This window comes from Ctenopharyngodon idella, chromosome 15 (assembly GCF_019924925.1).
Source record: "Ctenopharyngodon idella isolate HZGC_01 chromosome 15, HZGC01, whole genome shotgun sequence".
Lineage (NCBI taxonomy): Eukaryota > Metazoa > Chordata > Actinopteri > Cypriniformes > Xenocyprididae > Ctenopharyngodon > Ctenopharyngodon idella.
In genome coordinates, this window is record NC_067234.1 from 2482473 (window position 1) to 2499394 (window position 16922).

A 16922-nucleotide genomic window follows, 5' to 3' on the forward strand; every position below is an offset into this window, starting at 1 on the left:
TATGGACAACCACTGGAAAGATATAAAGATGGGGGTGATGTGCTGAAATTTACACAAGCCAGTCAGAATCCTGGTCATTATCCCATAATAAATAAATAAATATTGTGCAGAAGCTGACAAAATGGCTTATAAAATGGCTTATGTTCAATAATATGGAAATAAAACAATGTACAGTATTGACTTCTAAAGCCACTTTTTGTAATGTCTATTCAATGCTTTACTCAGCTCCAGCAAATTAGTAATCGATATCTACTGATATGTACAATTAGTCATGATCAATTTAATTGATTATTTTTTGCATATCATGCAGTTAATTTGATTAAATACTACTGATTACTACTAATTACTAATAAATACTACTAATTAGCGGATAGTCCGAGTAAAAACACATTTAAAGGTGCGGTGTGTAAATTTTAGCGGCATCTAGTGGTGAGGTTGCGAATTGCAACCAACGGCTCAGTCCACTGCACACCCATCCCTTTTGAAGCACATAGAGAATATACAGTGGCCAACACAGGACAAAGATGCCATGGTCTAAGACAGCAGAGAGTAGCCAGTCAAGCAAACACGCTCTGTAGAGCAGTTGGTCCGTTTAGGGCTACTGTAGAAACATGGTGGCGCAAAATGGAGATTTTAATGTAAGGGGACCTGCATGTATGTAGATAGAAATGGCTTATTCTAAGGTAATAATGGTTCATTATGTACGGTCTTTATACACTACTGAAAACATAGTTATGTATATTATATTCAGGGTAGATGTGCCGATATTCGGTAATGCGATATATCACGATAATGAATATGCACGATATTGTTATCGTGGGCACTTCAAAATACCATAAATAATAATTTATTACCAATTATTACAATTTTTATAATGCATTTAAGAATATTTTCCCCATCAACCGTATAAAATGCACAACACCGCTGTATGCTGCGTCAAAGGGACACGCGCTCAGATGTAAACAAGCCCAACGTGCCATGTGAGAAGCACATGGCGAACAAGTGAAGGAGATGCATTGAATGAAAGTGCACGTTCACTCTCTGACAGCAGAGGGCGCTGATGGAACAGCAGAATGCAGCGGTTACCCCAGACACCCTGCAGACAAAGCAACTGCGCTAGTGAAGATTTTAAAATGCTTCAAACTGCCATTCAGTTTTTTGTAATCTCAATGTTGTTCATCACAGCACCAAATACTTAATACTTAAAGACTTAATAGGCTATTTATTTTCAAACTTAAACATTTTTATATTTTAATCTGGACTACAACATGCCCTAATGCTTAAAAATGTTCTGATTATTTGTTATTGTTCAGTAAAACTTTGAGACATACAGCTTCATTAGTTAACATGCTAATTCATTATTACCAAATTGACAATGAAAAATACTTGTAAAGCATTAATTATTCTTAGTTAATTTTAATTTCTTAGTTTCTGTTTAATAACATTACTAAAATCAAAAGAGCTTATTTAATGGACCTGAGATAAAACTAACAATGATCAGTTGTATTTCTTAACTAACATTAACCAAAAATAATACTTTCTGTAACAAATGTAGCTATTGCTCAATCTTAGTTAATGCATTAAATAATGACACCTTATTGTAAAGTGTTACCCGTTGTTCTTTATAGCCTAATTCTTTTGCACTTTAATCCGTTTGAAAATTCTACTTGATAAATTTTTTGTGTATTGTATTATTGTATTTAAACATTCAGAGTTATTTTTGTTATTACAAAAAGAGTTCTTAAACCTGTTATACTATGACAACACTTTTTTTTGCAACTTATTTCAATATCATGATAATACCGTGTACCGTGATAAAAGCTTCAGCAATTAATCGCAACATGGAAATTTTATACCGTCACATGCCTAATTCAGGGTTTCTACGGGGTCTTAAAAAGTCTAAAATTTCAAAATCAAAATTTTAGGCCTTAAAAAGTCTTAAATTCTCTTAAGTATTGAGTTCTAGGACTTAAATAATTTTAAACAGGTCTTAATTTTCCCACATCCATGTAATGCTACCTCTCATTGAAATGCTCTTTAGAATGTTTTTTTTTTTTTTCTTTTTTATTATTATTATTCCATGGTGTTGTAGTTCTTTCTCTGCTGTTCCAAATACAATTTGCTGTATTACGACTACAAATGAGACCAACATGCAACTTATATTGCAGCTAACCAGCTTTTGTGTTATTGCCGTGAGTCTCTTTTGGGTTGTACCACAGACACATTGTGGTGGTAATGGTTTTGTGGTTTTATTTTATTTTATTTATTTATTTATTTATTTTTTGATGTGATATACAGTAGGTCTTAAATTTCATTCATAATGGTCTTAAAAAGTCTTAAATTTGACTTGGTGAAACCTGCAGAAATCTTGTATATAGCATTTTCATCAATAGATCCTCCTAAATATTACACACTGGACCTTTAATCATACTCAAAAAAACTCACAGAGCACATTCAGACTGTAGAAGTTGTTGACACCCTCGGACAGCACATTACTGAAGGCCTGGCAGGTGATCCTTTTCTTCCAGTGATGAGAATCAAGAGTGAGGGACAGCTTACTGGTTCGGGACATCCCACCAAATTCAGCCTTTTTAGGAGCCTGGTCAACTCCTTTCAGCCTGAGAGAGAGAAACTCAAGCTTACAACATTATTTCTCATGGACATTTACAAAGAAGAATTTCAAAAAGCATCCCCTTGGAGTAACATTGCAAAAATAGACTATGAATATTCGATAAAGCCTTCCACAGTAACAGCGTTCACCTGCTGTGAAATCTTTTTGTTTGCCCGACATGCGTTAGGGTCCTGTGGGGATCATTCGACAAAACTAAAACCCTATAAAACTCGAAACGGACCACTCCTCTGCTCACAAACACTGTAGTTTTATAGCTGAATTTCTTTAGAGATAAAAGCTGAGCGTTTGGCTTGGCTGATAAAAAACTAAAGCTGATCTGCTCACAGTTGATGTAAAGTTGTTTTTTTTTTTTCCAACTGCCTACATACTGACAGTGCCAGAGACAGACTCTAACAAGGTAATGACTTAATGATCACCAGCTGCCAGTCGAAATCTAATACAGAAGTTAAAAAAAGGTCTTGGGATGGATTGCCAAACTGCCCATCAGCCTTTGCAAACATTGCACATTTTCTTGCTTCTACAAAGAGCTTAGAGCCCTCCTGCACAAATTCTGCTCTTTTTATACAGATACACATCACAAGTCATCTATTACTGCACACTTCTCAGCATTAAAAAACTACATGGGTCATTTTGGAGCCAAATTCATCTGAAATGCATTCCGGTGAGACTGAATATGATGTATTTGCCTGCGTTTTGTGCACCGAGGGTCAATGCTCTGCAGTCTATTGATGTGAATAAATCAGATGGGTGGCGAAATGCCCTTGGGAGTGTTAAACTAAATAATACAGAATTAGCTGTGAGTGTGCATTTGTGCATGTGTGTAATGATGTGGTGTTGCTTGTGTATGTATAAGTAAGTGTTTTAGTACATCATGGGGCCCAAACTCCAGCTGATATTTGCAGTGGGATTGCTGCTGCCAGCCAGGCAGTCCAGATCCAGTGTCTGACCCTTGCGCAGCTCCTTCTGCTTGGCCACGATCTTCACGCTCACTGCTGGAACTGATCGAGGGACAATACAAAGAACAATAAATTAGAATGTTAGCAGAGATAGTGAAATATATATGTTTATACTACGGGGCTGTTGAATGCTCAAATCTGATTGGTTGTTGAATGATCTAAGGTGTGCAATTATTTTCAGGGAAACGCACGGCTAAAGTAGTTCTAGGCAGGTCTTGACTACATTACAGTTCCATATCACTTCGCCAAATGATTTCAGTTATTTTAAAAGGTCCTACAGCCTACAACCACAAAAGAAACAAAACCCACAACGGCACTGACCAAGCAAATAAATATAGTAAACAATAGGATGTTTTGAGGTGTGGTAACCATAGTATAAGCGGAATAATTGACGACGGGCCGTTGAATTATTAGAAAATAATGCACACCAGTGGTGTAACGTTACATTACCAACTCAGGTGTGCATTATTTTCTAATGATTCAACAGGCCCGTCATCAATTATTCCTTGGATAAACCCTAGGATTTTATCAAAAATATCTTAATTTGTGTTCTGAAGATGAACGAAGGACTTACGGGTTTGGGACGACATGAAGGTGAGTAATTAATGACAGAAATTTCATTTCTGAGTGATCTAACCCTTTAATTAGTGACTGGCAAAACCCTCATGCATTTAAGAGATAAGAAGTACATACTGATATGGTTTTGCATGTACACATTAGAGTATCATGTGAGTGGGTTTTAGAAACATACACAGAACCCTGAGTTTGGTTTGGGCAGAGATAACTTTCTTGGCTTTGTTTGAGGAGTCACAGCGGTAGGTGGCTAGATTGTCGCTGGGCTGGAGGGTGAGAAGGAGATCTCGTGACACACCACGCTCTGAAGACACCAGCTTTGATGCGGTCGGCACGACTTTATTGTTCTGTAGTTCACACACACAGACATGTAGGATTATTTAATGGCAGTAATAACAAAACATACTTGTTACTAAAAGGCAGTAAACAAAAACTTTCATATCACTACACACCTTGAACCACACCAGCTGACCTGTGGGATTTCCACCACTGGAGAAACAGACTAAACGAAGAGTTGAACCAGCGTGTAAGAAGACGTTTGGTGGAGGAGCATCTAACCACACCTTCTGAGGAGGATCTAAGTAAAAAAAGAATGGAATAAGATGAACAGACTTTAACAGAACTAATATTCCAGTCAGCACAACTGCATTGAAGAGATGTTTGAAAAAGAGTGCCTGATTATGTTTGCATTTATTTATTTCAGATAAACTTTTACTCAAATTACAACCCGAATTACGGAAATGTTAGGACGTTTTTTAAATTTGAATAAAATGAAAACTAAAAGACTTTCAAATCACATGAGCCTATATTTTATTCACAATAGAACATAGATAACATAAATGTTTAAACAGAGAAATTTTAGACTTTTATCCACTAAATGAGCTCATTTCAAGTTGATGCCTGCTACAGGTCTCAAAACAAATGGCTGAAAAAGCAACTAAGTAAGGTAATTTATATCAGGTCTGTAACATGATTAGCTATAAAAGGGATGTCTCAGTCTCTCAGAAGTAAAGATGGGCAATCTGTGAAAGACTGTATAAAAAGATTGTGGAATACTTTAAAAACAATGTTCCTCAACGTCAAATTGCAAAACTTTGCAAATCTCATCACCTACAGTGCATAACATCAAAAGATTCAGAGAAACTGGAAAAAACTCTGTGCGTAAGGGGCAAGGCTGAAGACCTTTATTGGATACCCGTGGTCTTCTGGCCCTCAGATGACACCACAACACTCATCGGCATGATTGTGTCAATGACATTGCTAAATGGGCCCAGGAAAACTTCCAGAAACCACTGTCAGTAAAAACAATCCACCGTGCCATCTGCAGATGCCAACTAAAGCTCTATCATGCAAAAAGAAAGCCATATGTGAACATGGTCCAGAAGAGCCGTCGTGTCCTGTGGGCCAAGGCCCATTTAAAATGGACTGTTTCAAAGTGGAAAAGTGTTCTATGGTCAGACGAGTCCAAATTTGACATTTTTGTTGGAAATCATGGACGCCGTGTCCTCCGGGCTAAAGAGGAGGGAGACCTTCCTGCGTGTTATCAGCGTTCAGTTCAAAAGTCAGCATCTCTGATGGTATGGAGGTGCATAAGTGCATACGGTATGGGCAGCTTGTATGTTTTGGAAGGCACTATGAATGCTGAAAGGTATACAAAGGTTTTAGAGCAACATATGCTCCTCTCCAGACGACGTCTATTTCAGGGAAGGTGTATTTCAGCAGGACAATGCAAATGCACATACTGCAGCTATTACAACAGCATGGCTTTGTCATAGAAACGGAAGAGTCCAGTGCTGAATTGGCCTGCCTGCAGTCCAGATCTTTCACCCTTAGAGAACATTTGGCACATCATTAAATGAAAAATACGTCAAAGATGACCACAAACTCTTCAGCAGCCGGAAACCTTTATCAGGCAAGAATGGGACCAAATTCCAACACCAAAACTCCAGAAACTCATAATCTCGATGCCTAGACATCTTCAAACTGTTTTGAAAAGAAGATGAGATGCTACACCATGATAAACATGCCCCTGTCCCAACTATTTTGAGACCTGTAGCAGGCATCAAATTTGAAATGAGCTCATTTTGTGCATAAAATTGTAAAATTTCTCAGTTTAACCATTTGTTATGTTATCTATGTTCTATTGTGAATAAAATATCGGCTCATGTGATTTGAAAGTCTTTCAGTTTTCATTTTATTCAAATGTAAAAAAAAAACAAAAAAAAAACAAAAAAAAAACCTCACAACATTTCTGGAATTCAGGTGGTACAATGGAGTCAAGACATACATTTCAGAAATCATTTAAATATGCTGATTTGCTGCTCAAGAAACATTTCGTATTATTATCAATGTTGAAAACAGTTGTGCTGCTGGAAACCATGATACAATCTTTAATTCTTTAGAACAAACAAACAAACAAGCAAGCAAACAAACAAACAAATGGTAGTGTATGTGTTCCCTGGGAATCAAGCTAAGCTACTAAATTAAATTAATTAATCAGGGATCATTCTACCCAAATGTTAGATAAAAATTGTTAGTGGTCGCTCACAGTAAACGATGAGCTCTTCAGATCGAACACTAGAGAAGCGGGTGCCTTTATTGAATGCCTCACAAGTCAGAGGAAGACCGTTGTCCTCACGTGACACTTTATGCGTCAAGTTAGACAATGTCATCATCCCACCATTATCCCCCTGAAACACAAATATTTCATATGAGACCTTCCATTTTTACTGAGCACAATATATGGTCCTCGTAAAGAGCTTTTATAAGAATACTCTTTGCACACAAGAGTGGAAACATTAAATTATACCACCGTGATACACTCTCTTTGATGGTACACATTCTCGAAACTGACCATGTGCATCAAATGTTTGATCAGAGATACTGTAGTTCATGTGATTTGACATATGTTCAATAAACACAAAGAAAAAACAAAAGTGTTGGAATACATTGTGGCTTTAGTAAATGTGTAAACACATGAAAGTGTGGCAAACATAGCAAAGCCACTGCTCTGAAATGGTTTTAAAAGTTGAATTAGTAGACTATTTATTAGTGACACATTTGATATTTACAATTAGGGATTGGCGAGGCTCTGAATGGAAGTAAAATAATCGTAATGACACTAAAAAATTGAGGATGTTTTGGACAAAATGTCGGTTGCGAAAAGCCTTGAATTGGGGGGCGGGGCGGGGCGGGGCGGGGGTGGGGGGATGCAAATCGGCATAAAATCTTCAAGTATGTGGCCAGCATAAGGGTGTCCCACAGATGGCGCCACGAGCACTGTCAGAAGAAATCTAATTCTACACATAAAACAAATGTAATCAGACCACCACCCCCACCCACACAATTTTTTTCTCAGATTCACGTGGATTCATGTGGGTGATACTTTTCAGGTCACAAAATCCATATAAATATGGAAAAATCACATCCCTGAAGCTGTTTCATAATGATATGTCATAATAGGGACATAATAGCAACTTCTGTTTCATGCCGACTATAATTGGCAGAGTTTTTAATTCTGCTCATTTGCTAAGCTCTAATTTACACCTGCTCAGAGAGTTGACCCTGGCTTCACGGTTAATTACGGCCAGACTATTAGAAAATATCATAAAGAGTAGCTCGGAGTGAAAAAAAAAGGAAAATAATAAATTAACACCGGCATGTAAATGAAAGATCAGATGTAAAACACCTCCAAATGAACAAGGAGTGTCCTGTGAAGCGCCGAGCAGCCTCGGGTCGGCTTTTATTCACTTATGTTTCATTCAAATCAACCTCTAGAGAGGAAGAGCTGGAGATTAAAAAAAGAGAGACTCTAAAAGCCCCTGATCTCACAGAATATTATGTAGTAACTAATAGAATCTAAAGTAAAAGCACAGTCTTGATGGAGACTTTGAATCACTCTCGGTTCAAGGCTCGCCGGCTTTATTTCACACAATAATTGAAAAAAATATTCCTTTAATCAAGCGCTACACCTCACGAAGCCTTTCACTGTTGGTGAAATGGCTCGTATGAGTGTTTAGATGGTAGTCTGTATTGCTGATGAACCTATTGAAAGCAAGGTATAAAAACAATTTCAGAGTGCCAAAAAAAAAAAAGTGTTGATTTCAGCAACAGTATATGATCATTTTTATGAGATCCTCTATCTTGACTGTTAAGTGTTAAGTTGAATACCTCAGAGATGGTAACATTCGTTCTGTTGAGCTCCTTGAACCCGAGCCACCAGCGGATGTGGACCGGCGGATTACTAGAGGAAGTGTAACAGCTCAGATTGATCTCCTGTCCCTCTATGGCTTCGAAGGAGCCAAGTAACGTTACCTCAGCTGGCTCAACTGTGAGCAAAAGTGATTACCACAACAGAAAGAGAAGCAAGATAAATGGACAGTCAGCATATCTTCTCAGCAAATTGTTTAAACACGCTAGTCTTGCCACAAAGGATTTGAGGCCATTAAGATATGTTCTCTTGATCCTCTTACAGTTCTCAAATAATGATCTAGCTGATCAATGAAATGGTGAGAGAAGTGTCTAGAGAGATCTTCTAATAAATTCCCAAATGGTATCAGTATTTGTGTGCACTAAGATGTATTCTCAATAACCCTATACAGTGGGTACGGAAAGTATTCAGACCCCCTTAAATTTGTCACTCTTTGTTATATTGCAGCCATTTGCTAAAATCATTTAAGTTCCTTTTTTTTCCTCATTAATGTACACACAGCACCCCATATTGACAGAAAAACACAGAATTGTTGACATTTTTGCAGATTTATTAAAAAAGAAAAACTGAAATATCACATGGTCCTAAGTATTCAGACCCTTTGCTGTGACACTCATATATTTAACTCAGGTGCTGTCCATTTCTTCTGATCATCCTTGAGATGGTTCTGCACCTTCATTTGAGTCCAGCTGTGTTTGATTATACTGATTGGACTTGATTAGGAAAGCCACACACCTGTCTATATAAGACCTTACGGCTCACAGTGCATGTCAGAGCAAATGAGAATCATGAGGTCAAAGGAACTGCCTGAAGAGCTCAGAGACAAAATTGTGGCAAGGCACAGATCTGGCCAAGGTTACAAAAAAATTTCTGCTGCACTTAAGGTTCCTAAGAGCACAGTGGCCTCCATAATCCTTAAATGGAAGACATTTGGGACGACCAGAACCCTTCCTAGAGCTGGCCATCCGGCCAAACTGAGCTATCGGGGGAGAAGAGCCTTGGTGAGAGAGGTAAAGAAGAACCCAAAGATCACTGTGGCTGAGCTCCAGAGATGCAGTCGGGAGATGGAAGAAAGTTGTAGAAAGTTAACCATCACTGCAGCCCTCCACCAGTCGGGGCTTTATGGCAGAGTGGCCCGACGGAAGCCTCTCCTCAGTGCAAGACACATGAAAGCCCGCATGAAAGGACTCCAAGATGGTGAGAAATAAGATTCTCTGGTCTGATGAGACCAAGATAGAACTTTTTGGCCTTAATTCTAAGCGGTATGTGTGGAGAAAACCAGGCACTGCTCATCACCTGTCCAATACAGTCCCAACAGTGAAGCATGGTGGTGGCAGCATCATGCTGTGGGGGTGTTTTTCAGCTGCAGGGACAGGACGACTGGTTGCAATCGAGGGAAAGATGAATGTGGCCAAGTACAGGGATATCCTGGACGAAAACCTTCTCCAGAGTGCTCAGGACCTCAGACTGGGCCGAAGGTTTACCTTCCAACAAGACAATGACCCTAAGCACACAGCTAAAATAACGAAGGATTGGCTTCACAACAACTCCGTGACTGTTCTTGAATGGCCCAGCCAGAGCCCTGACTTAAACCCAATTGAGCATCTCTGGACAGACCTAAAAATGGCTGTCCACCAACATTTACGATCCAACCTGACAGAACTGGAGAGGATCTACAAGGAGGAATGGCAGAGGATCCCCAAATTCAGGTGTGAAAAACTTGTTGCATCTTTCCCAAAAAGACTCATGGCTGTATTAGATCAAAAGGGTGCTTCTACTAAATACTGAGCAAAGGGTCTGAATACTTAGGACCATGTGATATTTCAGTTTTTGTTTTTTAATAAATCTGCAAAAATGTTAACAATTCTGTGTTTTTCTGTCAATATGGGGTGCTGTGTGTACATTAATGAGGAAAAAAAATGAACTTAAATGATTTTAGCAAATGGCTGCAATATAACAAAGAGTGAAAAATTTAAGGGGGTCTGAATACTTTCCGTACCCACTGTATGTGCCAATGAATGTAACTTTCTGATAAGAGATGGTTATTTGACATTTAGAATTTGCTGTGACAAGACCACCGTTACAAACCATCCTCTGTTAATGAATGATTACAGAAACGGCAAGTAGCAACAAGTATTGACCTGATTTACTTGTCAGCCATGATACAGCCATACAGTGAATATGGTAAGAGACAGTGTGTCATGAAAGATCAAGCTTTTGTTTTAAGGCTATGCTGAAAACTACAAGGCTTTTGGCCTTCTTAGAAGTTTGATGGGTTTTTGAGCAGAAGTATTTTAAGATTAAATTTTACTGACTACTCACACATGACGGTGAGAGTGCGAGTGAGGGACATCGGTGAACGAGATACTTGATTGACGCTCTCGCACTGCAGCACAGCATGATTGTCCTCTGGCTTCACCTCCATTTTCAACACGCTACTGGACCTACGTGACACAATGTCCACCTCCCAGCTGGTGGACAGGACTTTTCCATTCTAAGAAAAAATGGCACAGACAGACTAAAAGACTGACCGACAGACAGACAGATAGATAGAAGCCAACTTTACTTGTAGAAAAAGACATTTGTGTCTGAAATCAGTCATCCAGTCAACGCACTTGCAGACACTAACATTTGCATTAGCTGAAAATTATTAGAGATGTCAGGACTGACACATTTTATCAAAGTAAACTGAGAGTCTCCACTGTGAGTCTGTCTGCGGGACACTACATGAATTGAAAAGTAGATGGCTGCCTAGACTTCACTTGCAAATGATTTAAAGCTTGACGTCTTCTCTCTGTCTCTAAACACAGACGTTTAATAAAGTTCTTGGCTGCGGCTCTCAGCTTTCCCCTAGGCTTGCTGAATTTAGTCGTTCACTCACAAGCGTACACACACACACTAACTAAATAAATGGTTGAATTAAAAAAAATGCATTTACCATAGTTTCTTAATGTCCTATTTAAGAGAAGAATTTACACAAGGGCAGTCCACTTAACATTACCCGAGAGCCACACTCAGAGTGTATTTAAGAAATGTTGAATGGCCTTTATAAAAAAGCAGTGCTTTTGTTCATTCTGTGCTCTCAGCGCTGTCTCTTTGTGAACATATGCAGACTGTTATCTTGAGTTAGTCCTCTAACACAGTCTCAGCAGAATTTTCAGTGGCACTGAAGCTTTGCATAACATTTAAGTTGTTTGAGATGCCAATGCGTTGGGAAAATTTAAAGAATATAAAACCACCTGCCAGATCCTAGCTAGCTTCAAATTACTTTAGTAAACCTGCGTTCCACTGTGACCTTACTCTGGCATTACATTCATGGTAATTGGCCTGCAAAGTATTTTGGTAAACAGCTCTCGCATGGTTGAATGATGCAGGCCATAATTTTTCATCTAACAGCTACCTGCTTAACGTAACATTCGGACCAATTTATCTAAGTGGCACTTTCCATGAATGCAGTACACTTTGGTGTCTCATGACTTTTTATACTTTTTTGGATTGTGAACTATTACATATGTTAGATAAACTATAAAATTAACATAATAGCTACTTTCAAACTAATCCTCCACACAAAAATAATGATTTTGGCCTCTGATTTTTAACCTTCTTTGACTATACTGCAACAAAAATAAAATCATACAAGCATTTCATCATTTTATATTTGAAAATCTGCTGAATATTCAATGTTTTATACAAACTTAATATGTTTAATTTTCTACTTTTTTAAATTATTAACTATTCAATATACACCGGTTAGGCATAACATTATAACCACTGACAGGTGAAGTGTATAACACTGATTATCTCTGTTAGTGGGTGGGATATATTAGGCAGCAAGTGAACATTTTGTCCTCAAAGTTCATGTCCATGGAGGCCCTACCTCGCAACTTACAGGACTTAAAGGATCTGCTGCTAACATCTTAGTGCCAGATACCACAGCACACCTTCAGGGGTCTAGTGGAGTCCATTCCTCGACAGGTCAGGGCTGTTTTGGCAGCAAAAGGGGGACCAACACAATATTAGGAAGATGGTCATAATGTTATGCCTGATCGGTGTATGGTTTCCCTAATTACATACACACACAGAGACAATATTACTATATTACACAATATTATTATAATACAATATTTCTTAAAATTGTGACACACAGGAAGTGACATCATTTGGACCCTTTCTGCAGCATGGCAAACAAACGTTGTGTTCAATGCATTTGTGAACTCTGTTAAAAAAAAAAATAAAAAAAAAGATCAAACGGTAACACTTTACAATAAGGTTCCATTTCTTAACATTAATTAACATGAACCAACAATGAAAAACACTTCTAAAGCCTTTATTAATCTTAGATCATTTTAATTTCAACATTTACAATTACATTATTAAAATAAAAAGTTGTATCTGTTAATATTATTTAATAGACCAGAGCTAACATGACACTGACTCATTAACACTAACATTAATGAATAAATACTGTAGCAAATGTATGGCTCATTGTTAGTTACTGTAATGATAACTAACAGTGTTGAGGAAAGTTACTTTTAAAAGTAATGCGTTACAATATTCCATTACTCCCTAAAAAAGTTACTAATTGCGTTACTTACTTTATCTCATCTGGGTTGGGCTTGCTTGTTTGTTTGTTTTAATAACAAAACAAAAACAAACAAAACACTAAAGTTAAATTAATAAGCCTCAGGCTGAAGAAAATGGATCGCGGAAGAAAAGGACGCAGGAGAAGAAAGTTCAACAGTCTTACTTAATCAAAAAATAAATAAATAAATACATAAATACATAAATACATAAATAAATAAATAAATAAATAAATAAATAAATGTGATGTTTATCTAAAGTCATTTTTACTTATTAGTATGGTTGAATTGGATCATTGAAGGTCAGCAGCAATGGTTTAATAAAGTGAGATTAAATACATAAAGTATATTATTATAGTATAGTATTATTGCAGGTTTTATTAATATTCTGAGTTTGCCTGTTTTTATTGATTTTGGTGAATACTGAATCTGTTTTGTGCAAGTGAGTAAATGTATGCTCACATTTATTCTAGAACTACACAGCACACACAATGCTTCTGCATTTACTCCCAATTTCTCTCAACATGGGGACAGGAGAGCTGTCAGTCAATACATGGGAAAACAAAGTAACTTGCATTACATATTCAGAAAAAAAAAAAAAAAAAAAAAAAAATCAGATATATTCTTATAAATTTAAAAGTAATGTTTTTCTTAACTAGTTACTTGAAAAAAGTAATCTGATTACTTGTAATGCGTTACCCTAACACTGATAACTAATGCATTACCTATTAGTATTAGTATTAGTATTATTATTATTACATTGTAAAGTATTACCAGTCAAACAAAAATGTTTCTTTAATTTATGGGAAATACACGTTTAATCAATAACTACAAGTCAAACACAAGGTCTTGTTCTGTATCCTATTCAAGTAAAGGTAAAGGCCAAGTAATTATTTCTGAAAAGGAAAAGGGCAACTGAGGAAGAATTTCTTATATTTCTCTCACCTTAATCCAATGCAGAGTGGCTAAAGGGTTGCCTCCATACGACATGCACACCACCCTCAGCAAGGAACCAGCTCTGACCTCTTCATTTTCTAATCCTATGATCACCGGAGCCTGCGGGGGAACTGAACGAAGGAATTCACAAGAAAATGAACACCAATAGACAGAAGTTTGAATCATTTGTATGTATTCGCAGGCATCGCAGCACGGCTACTCTTAAGAAGAAATGAAATGAGTACAGTTTATGCGCGAGAAGGAGGGAAATATTATTAAAACAAAAGATCTTGCCTTTGTTCTGTGAAGATGGGCATCTTTTCATGTTAGAGCCAGTCATGAGAGATGAAATGGAAGAAGAAGAAAGAGCAAGAGCAAGAAAAACGACCACAAGTTTCAGCATCAAAGGGTCAGGAAGAGCATGACTCTATTTTAGTCCTGTACAACATTGTTAAATCGAGAACATTTCACGCCAGTGCAGCGGGAAGACATCGGATGTCCCTTTGATGAAACCATTAAGAATAAAGAGCGACCCACACACTGGCACCAGTCCATAAACCAAAATAACAGATGTTTAAACCGTAATAAGGCAATGTGGAACATGAATAAATTACAGTGGAGCTGAATAATACATTTGCCATAAAATAAATTATGGGGCTGGGCCGCTCTTTGTTATTGCCCCAATCAGTTTAGAAGCGGGCGCGATGGACGGATGAGAGTCTGCCATGACAAAGTGCCGTCTTGCTCACAATCTGCCGCAGATGAAAATGGCCAGTGGAAAGTTGTATTTGATGGGCCAGGCGTGCTGAGTAAGACAGCGTTGCTGGCCATCGGTTCTGCTACATTAGCACTTATTGCACTGGCTGGGCGGTAATGGAACCATGAGCTGGGGTGAGTGAAAGGGGGGCAATGTTTTAAAACATAAATTTAGTGAGCAGAAAAAAATGTGATTGGCATTTCGGTGGAAGCTTATGTCTGTGAAATGCATCATATCACATGGAATATGTGCATTAGGCTGCATCGGTTTTCAAAGCTCACCTAGTAATATAACAGATAAATGTATAAAATTAACATGGAAAAATGTGTTTTAAAACATGATGCCATAAACTGATTTGAAAGGACTTTGGTGTTTCAATTTAAAGTCAATCTGAAATAGAAATCAACCCTACTTGGTACAAAATGGCAACCTGCAATTGTTACCTTAAAGGGATTGTTTAATCAAAAAGTTTGCACAAGAAAAGATATTGTGAAAAATGTCTCTGTGTTTCTTGTCCATACTACGAAAGTCATTGGGGTCCAATGTTGTTTTGAACCACATTTACAGAACTTTCATTGTACAGTTCTTCAAAAAAAATCTTCTTTTGTATTCTGCAGAAAGAAATATCATACAGGTTTTAAAAGTCATGAGGGTATGAAACCCTTTAAAGGGTTAGTTCACCCAAAAATGAAAATTCTGTCATTAATTACTCACCCTCATGTCGTTACACACCCGTAAGACCTTTGTTCATCTTAAGAACACAAATTAAGATATTTTTTATAAAATCCTATGGCTCAGTGAGGCCTGCATTGACAGCAAGATAATTAACACTTTCAATGCCCAGAAAGCTACTAAACACATATTTAAAACAGCTCATGTGACTACAGTGGTTCAATCTTAATGTTATGAAGCGTCGAGAATACTTTTTGTGCGCCAAAAAAACAAAATAATAACTATAATCAACAATATCTAGTGATGGGTGAATTCAAAACACCGCTTCATGAAGCTTCAAAGCTTTACGAATCTTTTGTTTCGAATCAGTGGTTTGGAGCGTGTATCAAACTGCCAAAGATTTCAGTAAACGAGGCTTCATTACGTCATAAGTGTTTCAAAATTTCAATGGTTCACCACTGGGGGGTGTGACTTTGGCAGTTTGATACACGCTCCGAACCACTGATTCGAAACAAAAGATTCGTAAAGCTTCGAAGCTTCATGAAGCAGTGTTTTGAAATCAAAAGTATGCAAAAGTATTGAGAGAACTTTGCGTTCACTCACAGAACAATTGCATTCTCCCAAGAATCTATTGTGTTCTCTAGCAAAACAATGCGTTCTCCCGGTAATCTATGCGTTCTCTCGAAAACCATTATCATTCTATGGCAAACGTTTTGCGTTCACCCAAGAAACTTTGTGTTTGCCCATGAAAGCAATGAAATATAGTTTGCCTCCTACCTCATATTATTTCCATCACAAAAGCTTTGTGAGTGAACGCTCTCTCTTTACAAGAGAACGTGAAAGCACTGAAATATAATTTTTCCTCCAATGACTCTTTAGGGGCTCCATATGAGGATGAGTAAATGATGATGAATTTTCATTTTGGGTTGAACATTTACTTTACCATTTTTTAGGGTGAACATTTACTTTACCATTTTTTTTTTTAGTGTAACCTAATATATTTAGATGTTAAATTGCATTTTTTGAATAACAGTCATGTAAAGACCACTTTTCGCAATCCAACCAGCTCTAAAAGAAAGAAATCAACAGTTTTTCCTCACTGAATTTCACATTGTGGAAATGAAAAGCATTTCATGTTGACTTTAATGGTATTCTTGGTACTTGTTATCATCTCAGATTGAAGGGGAAATTTCTTCCCAAAGTGAAAGGACAAGGAGTACTACTTGACAGGAAAAAGGCCCAACTGACTGAGTCACAAAGCTGTGGTCATGAACTTGGCACTATGTGAGCAAAATCTATGACTTAAACTCAAAGTCTTGGTGATTTTCATTATTCACAGTATGTGCTCCATTTGATTCAACTCTGCTTGAACTGAGATTTCAAATTCCAAATCCACTGGCTCTTCACATCATGAACATGAATAAAAAATGCATATATCATTAAGAGTGCTCAATTGTAAACACATCCAGTGTGAATTTACACAATGAAGGGTTCTTACAGTATACCCTCATGGTCATGCCAGTCTCAAGAGCTCGAGGGCTAGCTGGGTTCTTCGCTCGACACGTCAGCCGCCGTGTGTCATCTGAGCTTCGTGCCCTGATGCTGT

At 37.6% G+C, this 16922-nt stretch overlaps 1 protein-coding gene across 3 annotated transcripts in view; it reads right to left on the reverse strand.

Moving 5' to 3' along the window:
* nphs1 (NPHS1 adhesion molecule, nephrin) overlaps window positions 1-16922 on the reverse strand; it is a 148171-nt gene that overhangs the window by 81758 nt on the left and 49491 nt on the right. For all 3 annotated transcript variants that reach the window (XM_051862610.1, XM_051862609.1, XM_051862608.1), the window contains exons 8-16: window positions 16815-16918; window positions 13897-14018; window positions 10694-10865; window positions 8332-8489; window positions 6710-6851; window positions 4614-4738; window positions 4340-4508; window positions 3501-3630; window positions 2446-2618 (exon numbers count right to left, since the gene is read on the reverse strand). In XM_051862610.1, the coding sequence (XP_051718570.1) occupies window positions 2446-2618; window positions 3501-3630; window positions 4340-4508; window positions 4614-4738; window positions 6710-6851; window positions 8332-8489; window positions 10694-10865; window positions 13897-14018; window positions 16815-16918 (1295 nt within the window). The remainder of the gene's footprint in view (window positions 1-2445; window positions 2619-3500; window positions 3631-4339; window positions 4509-4613; window positions 4739-6709; window positions 6852-8331; window positions 8490-10693; window positions 10866-13896; window positions 14019-16814; window positions 16919-16922) is intronic.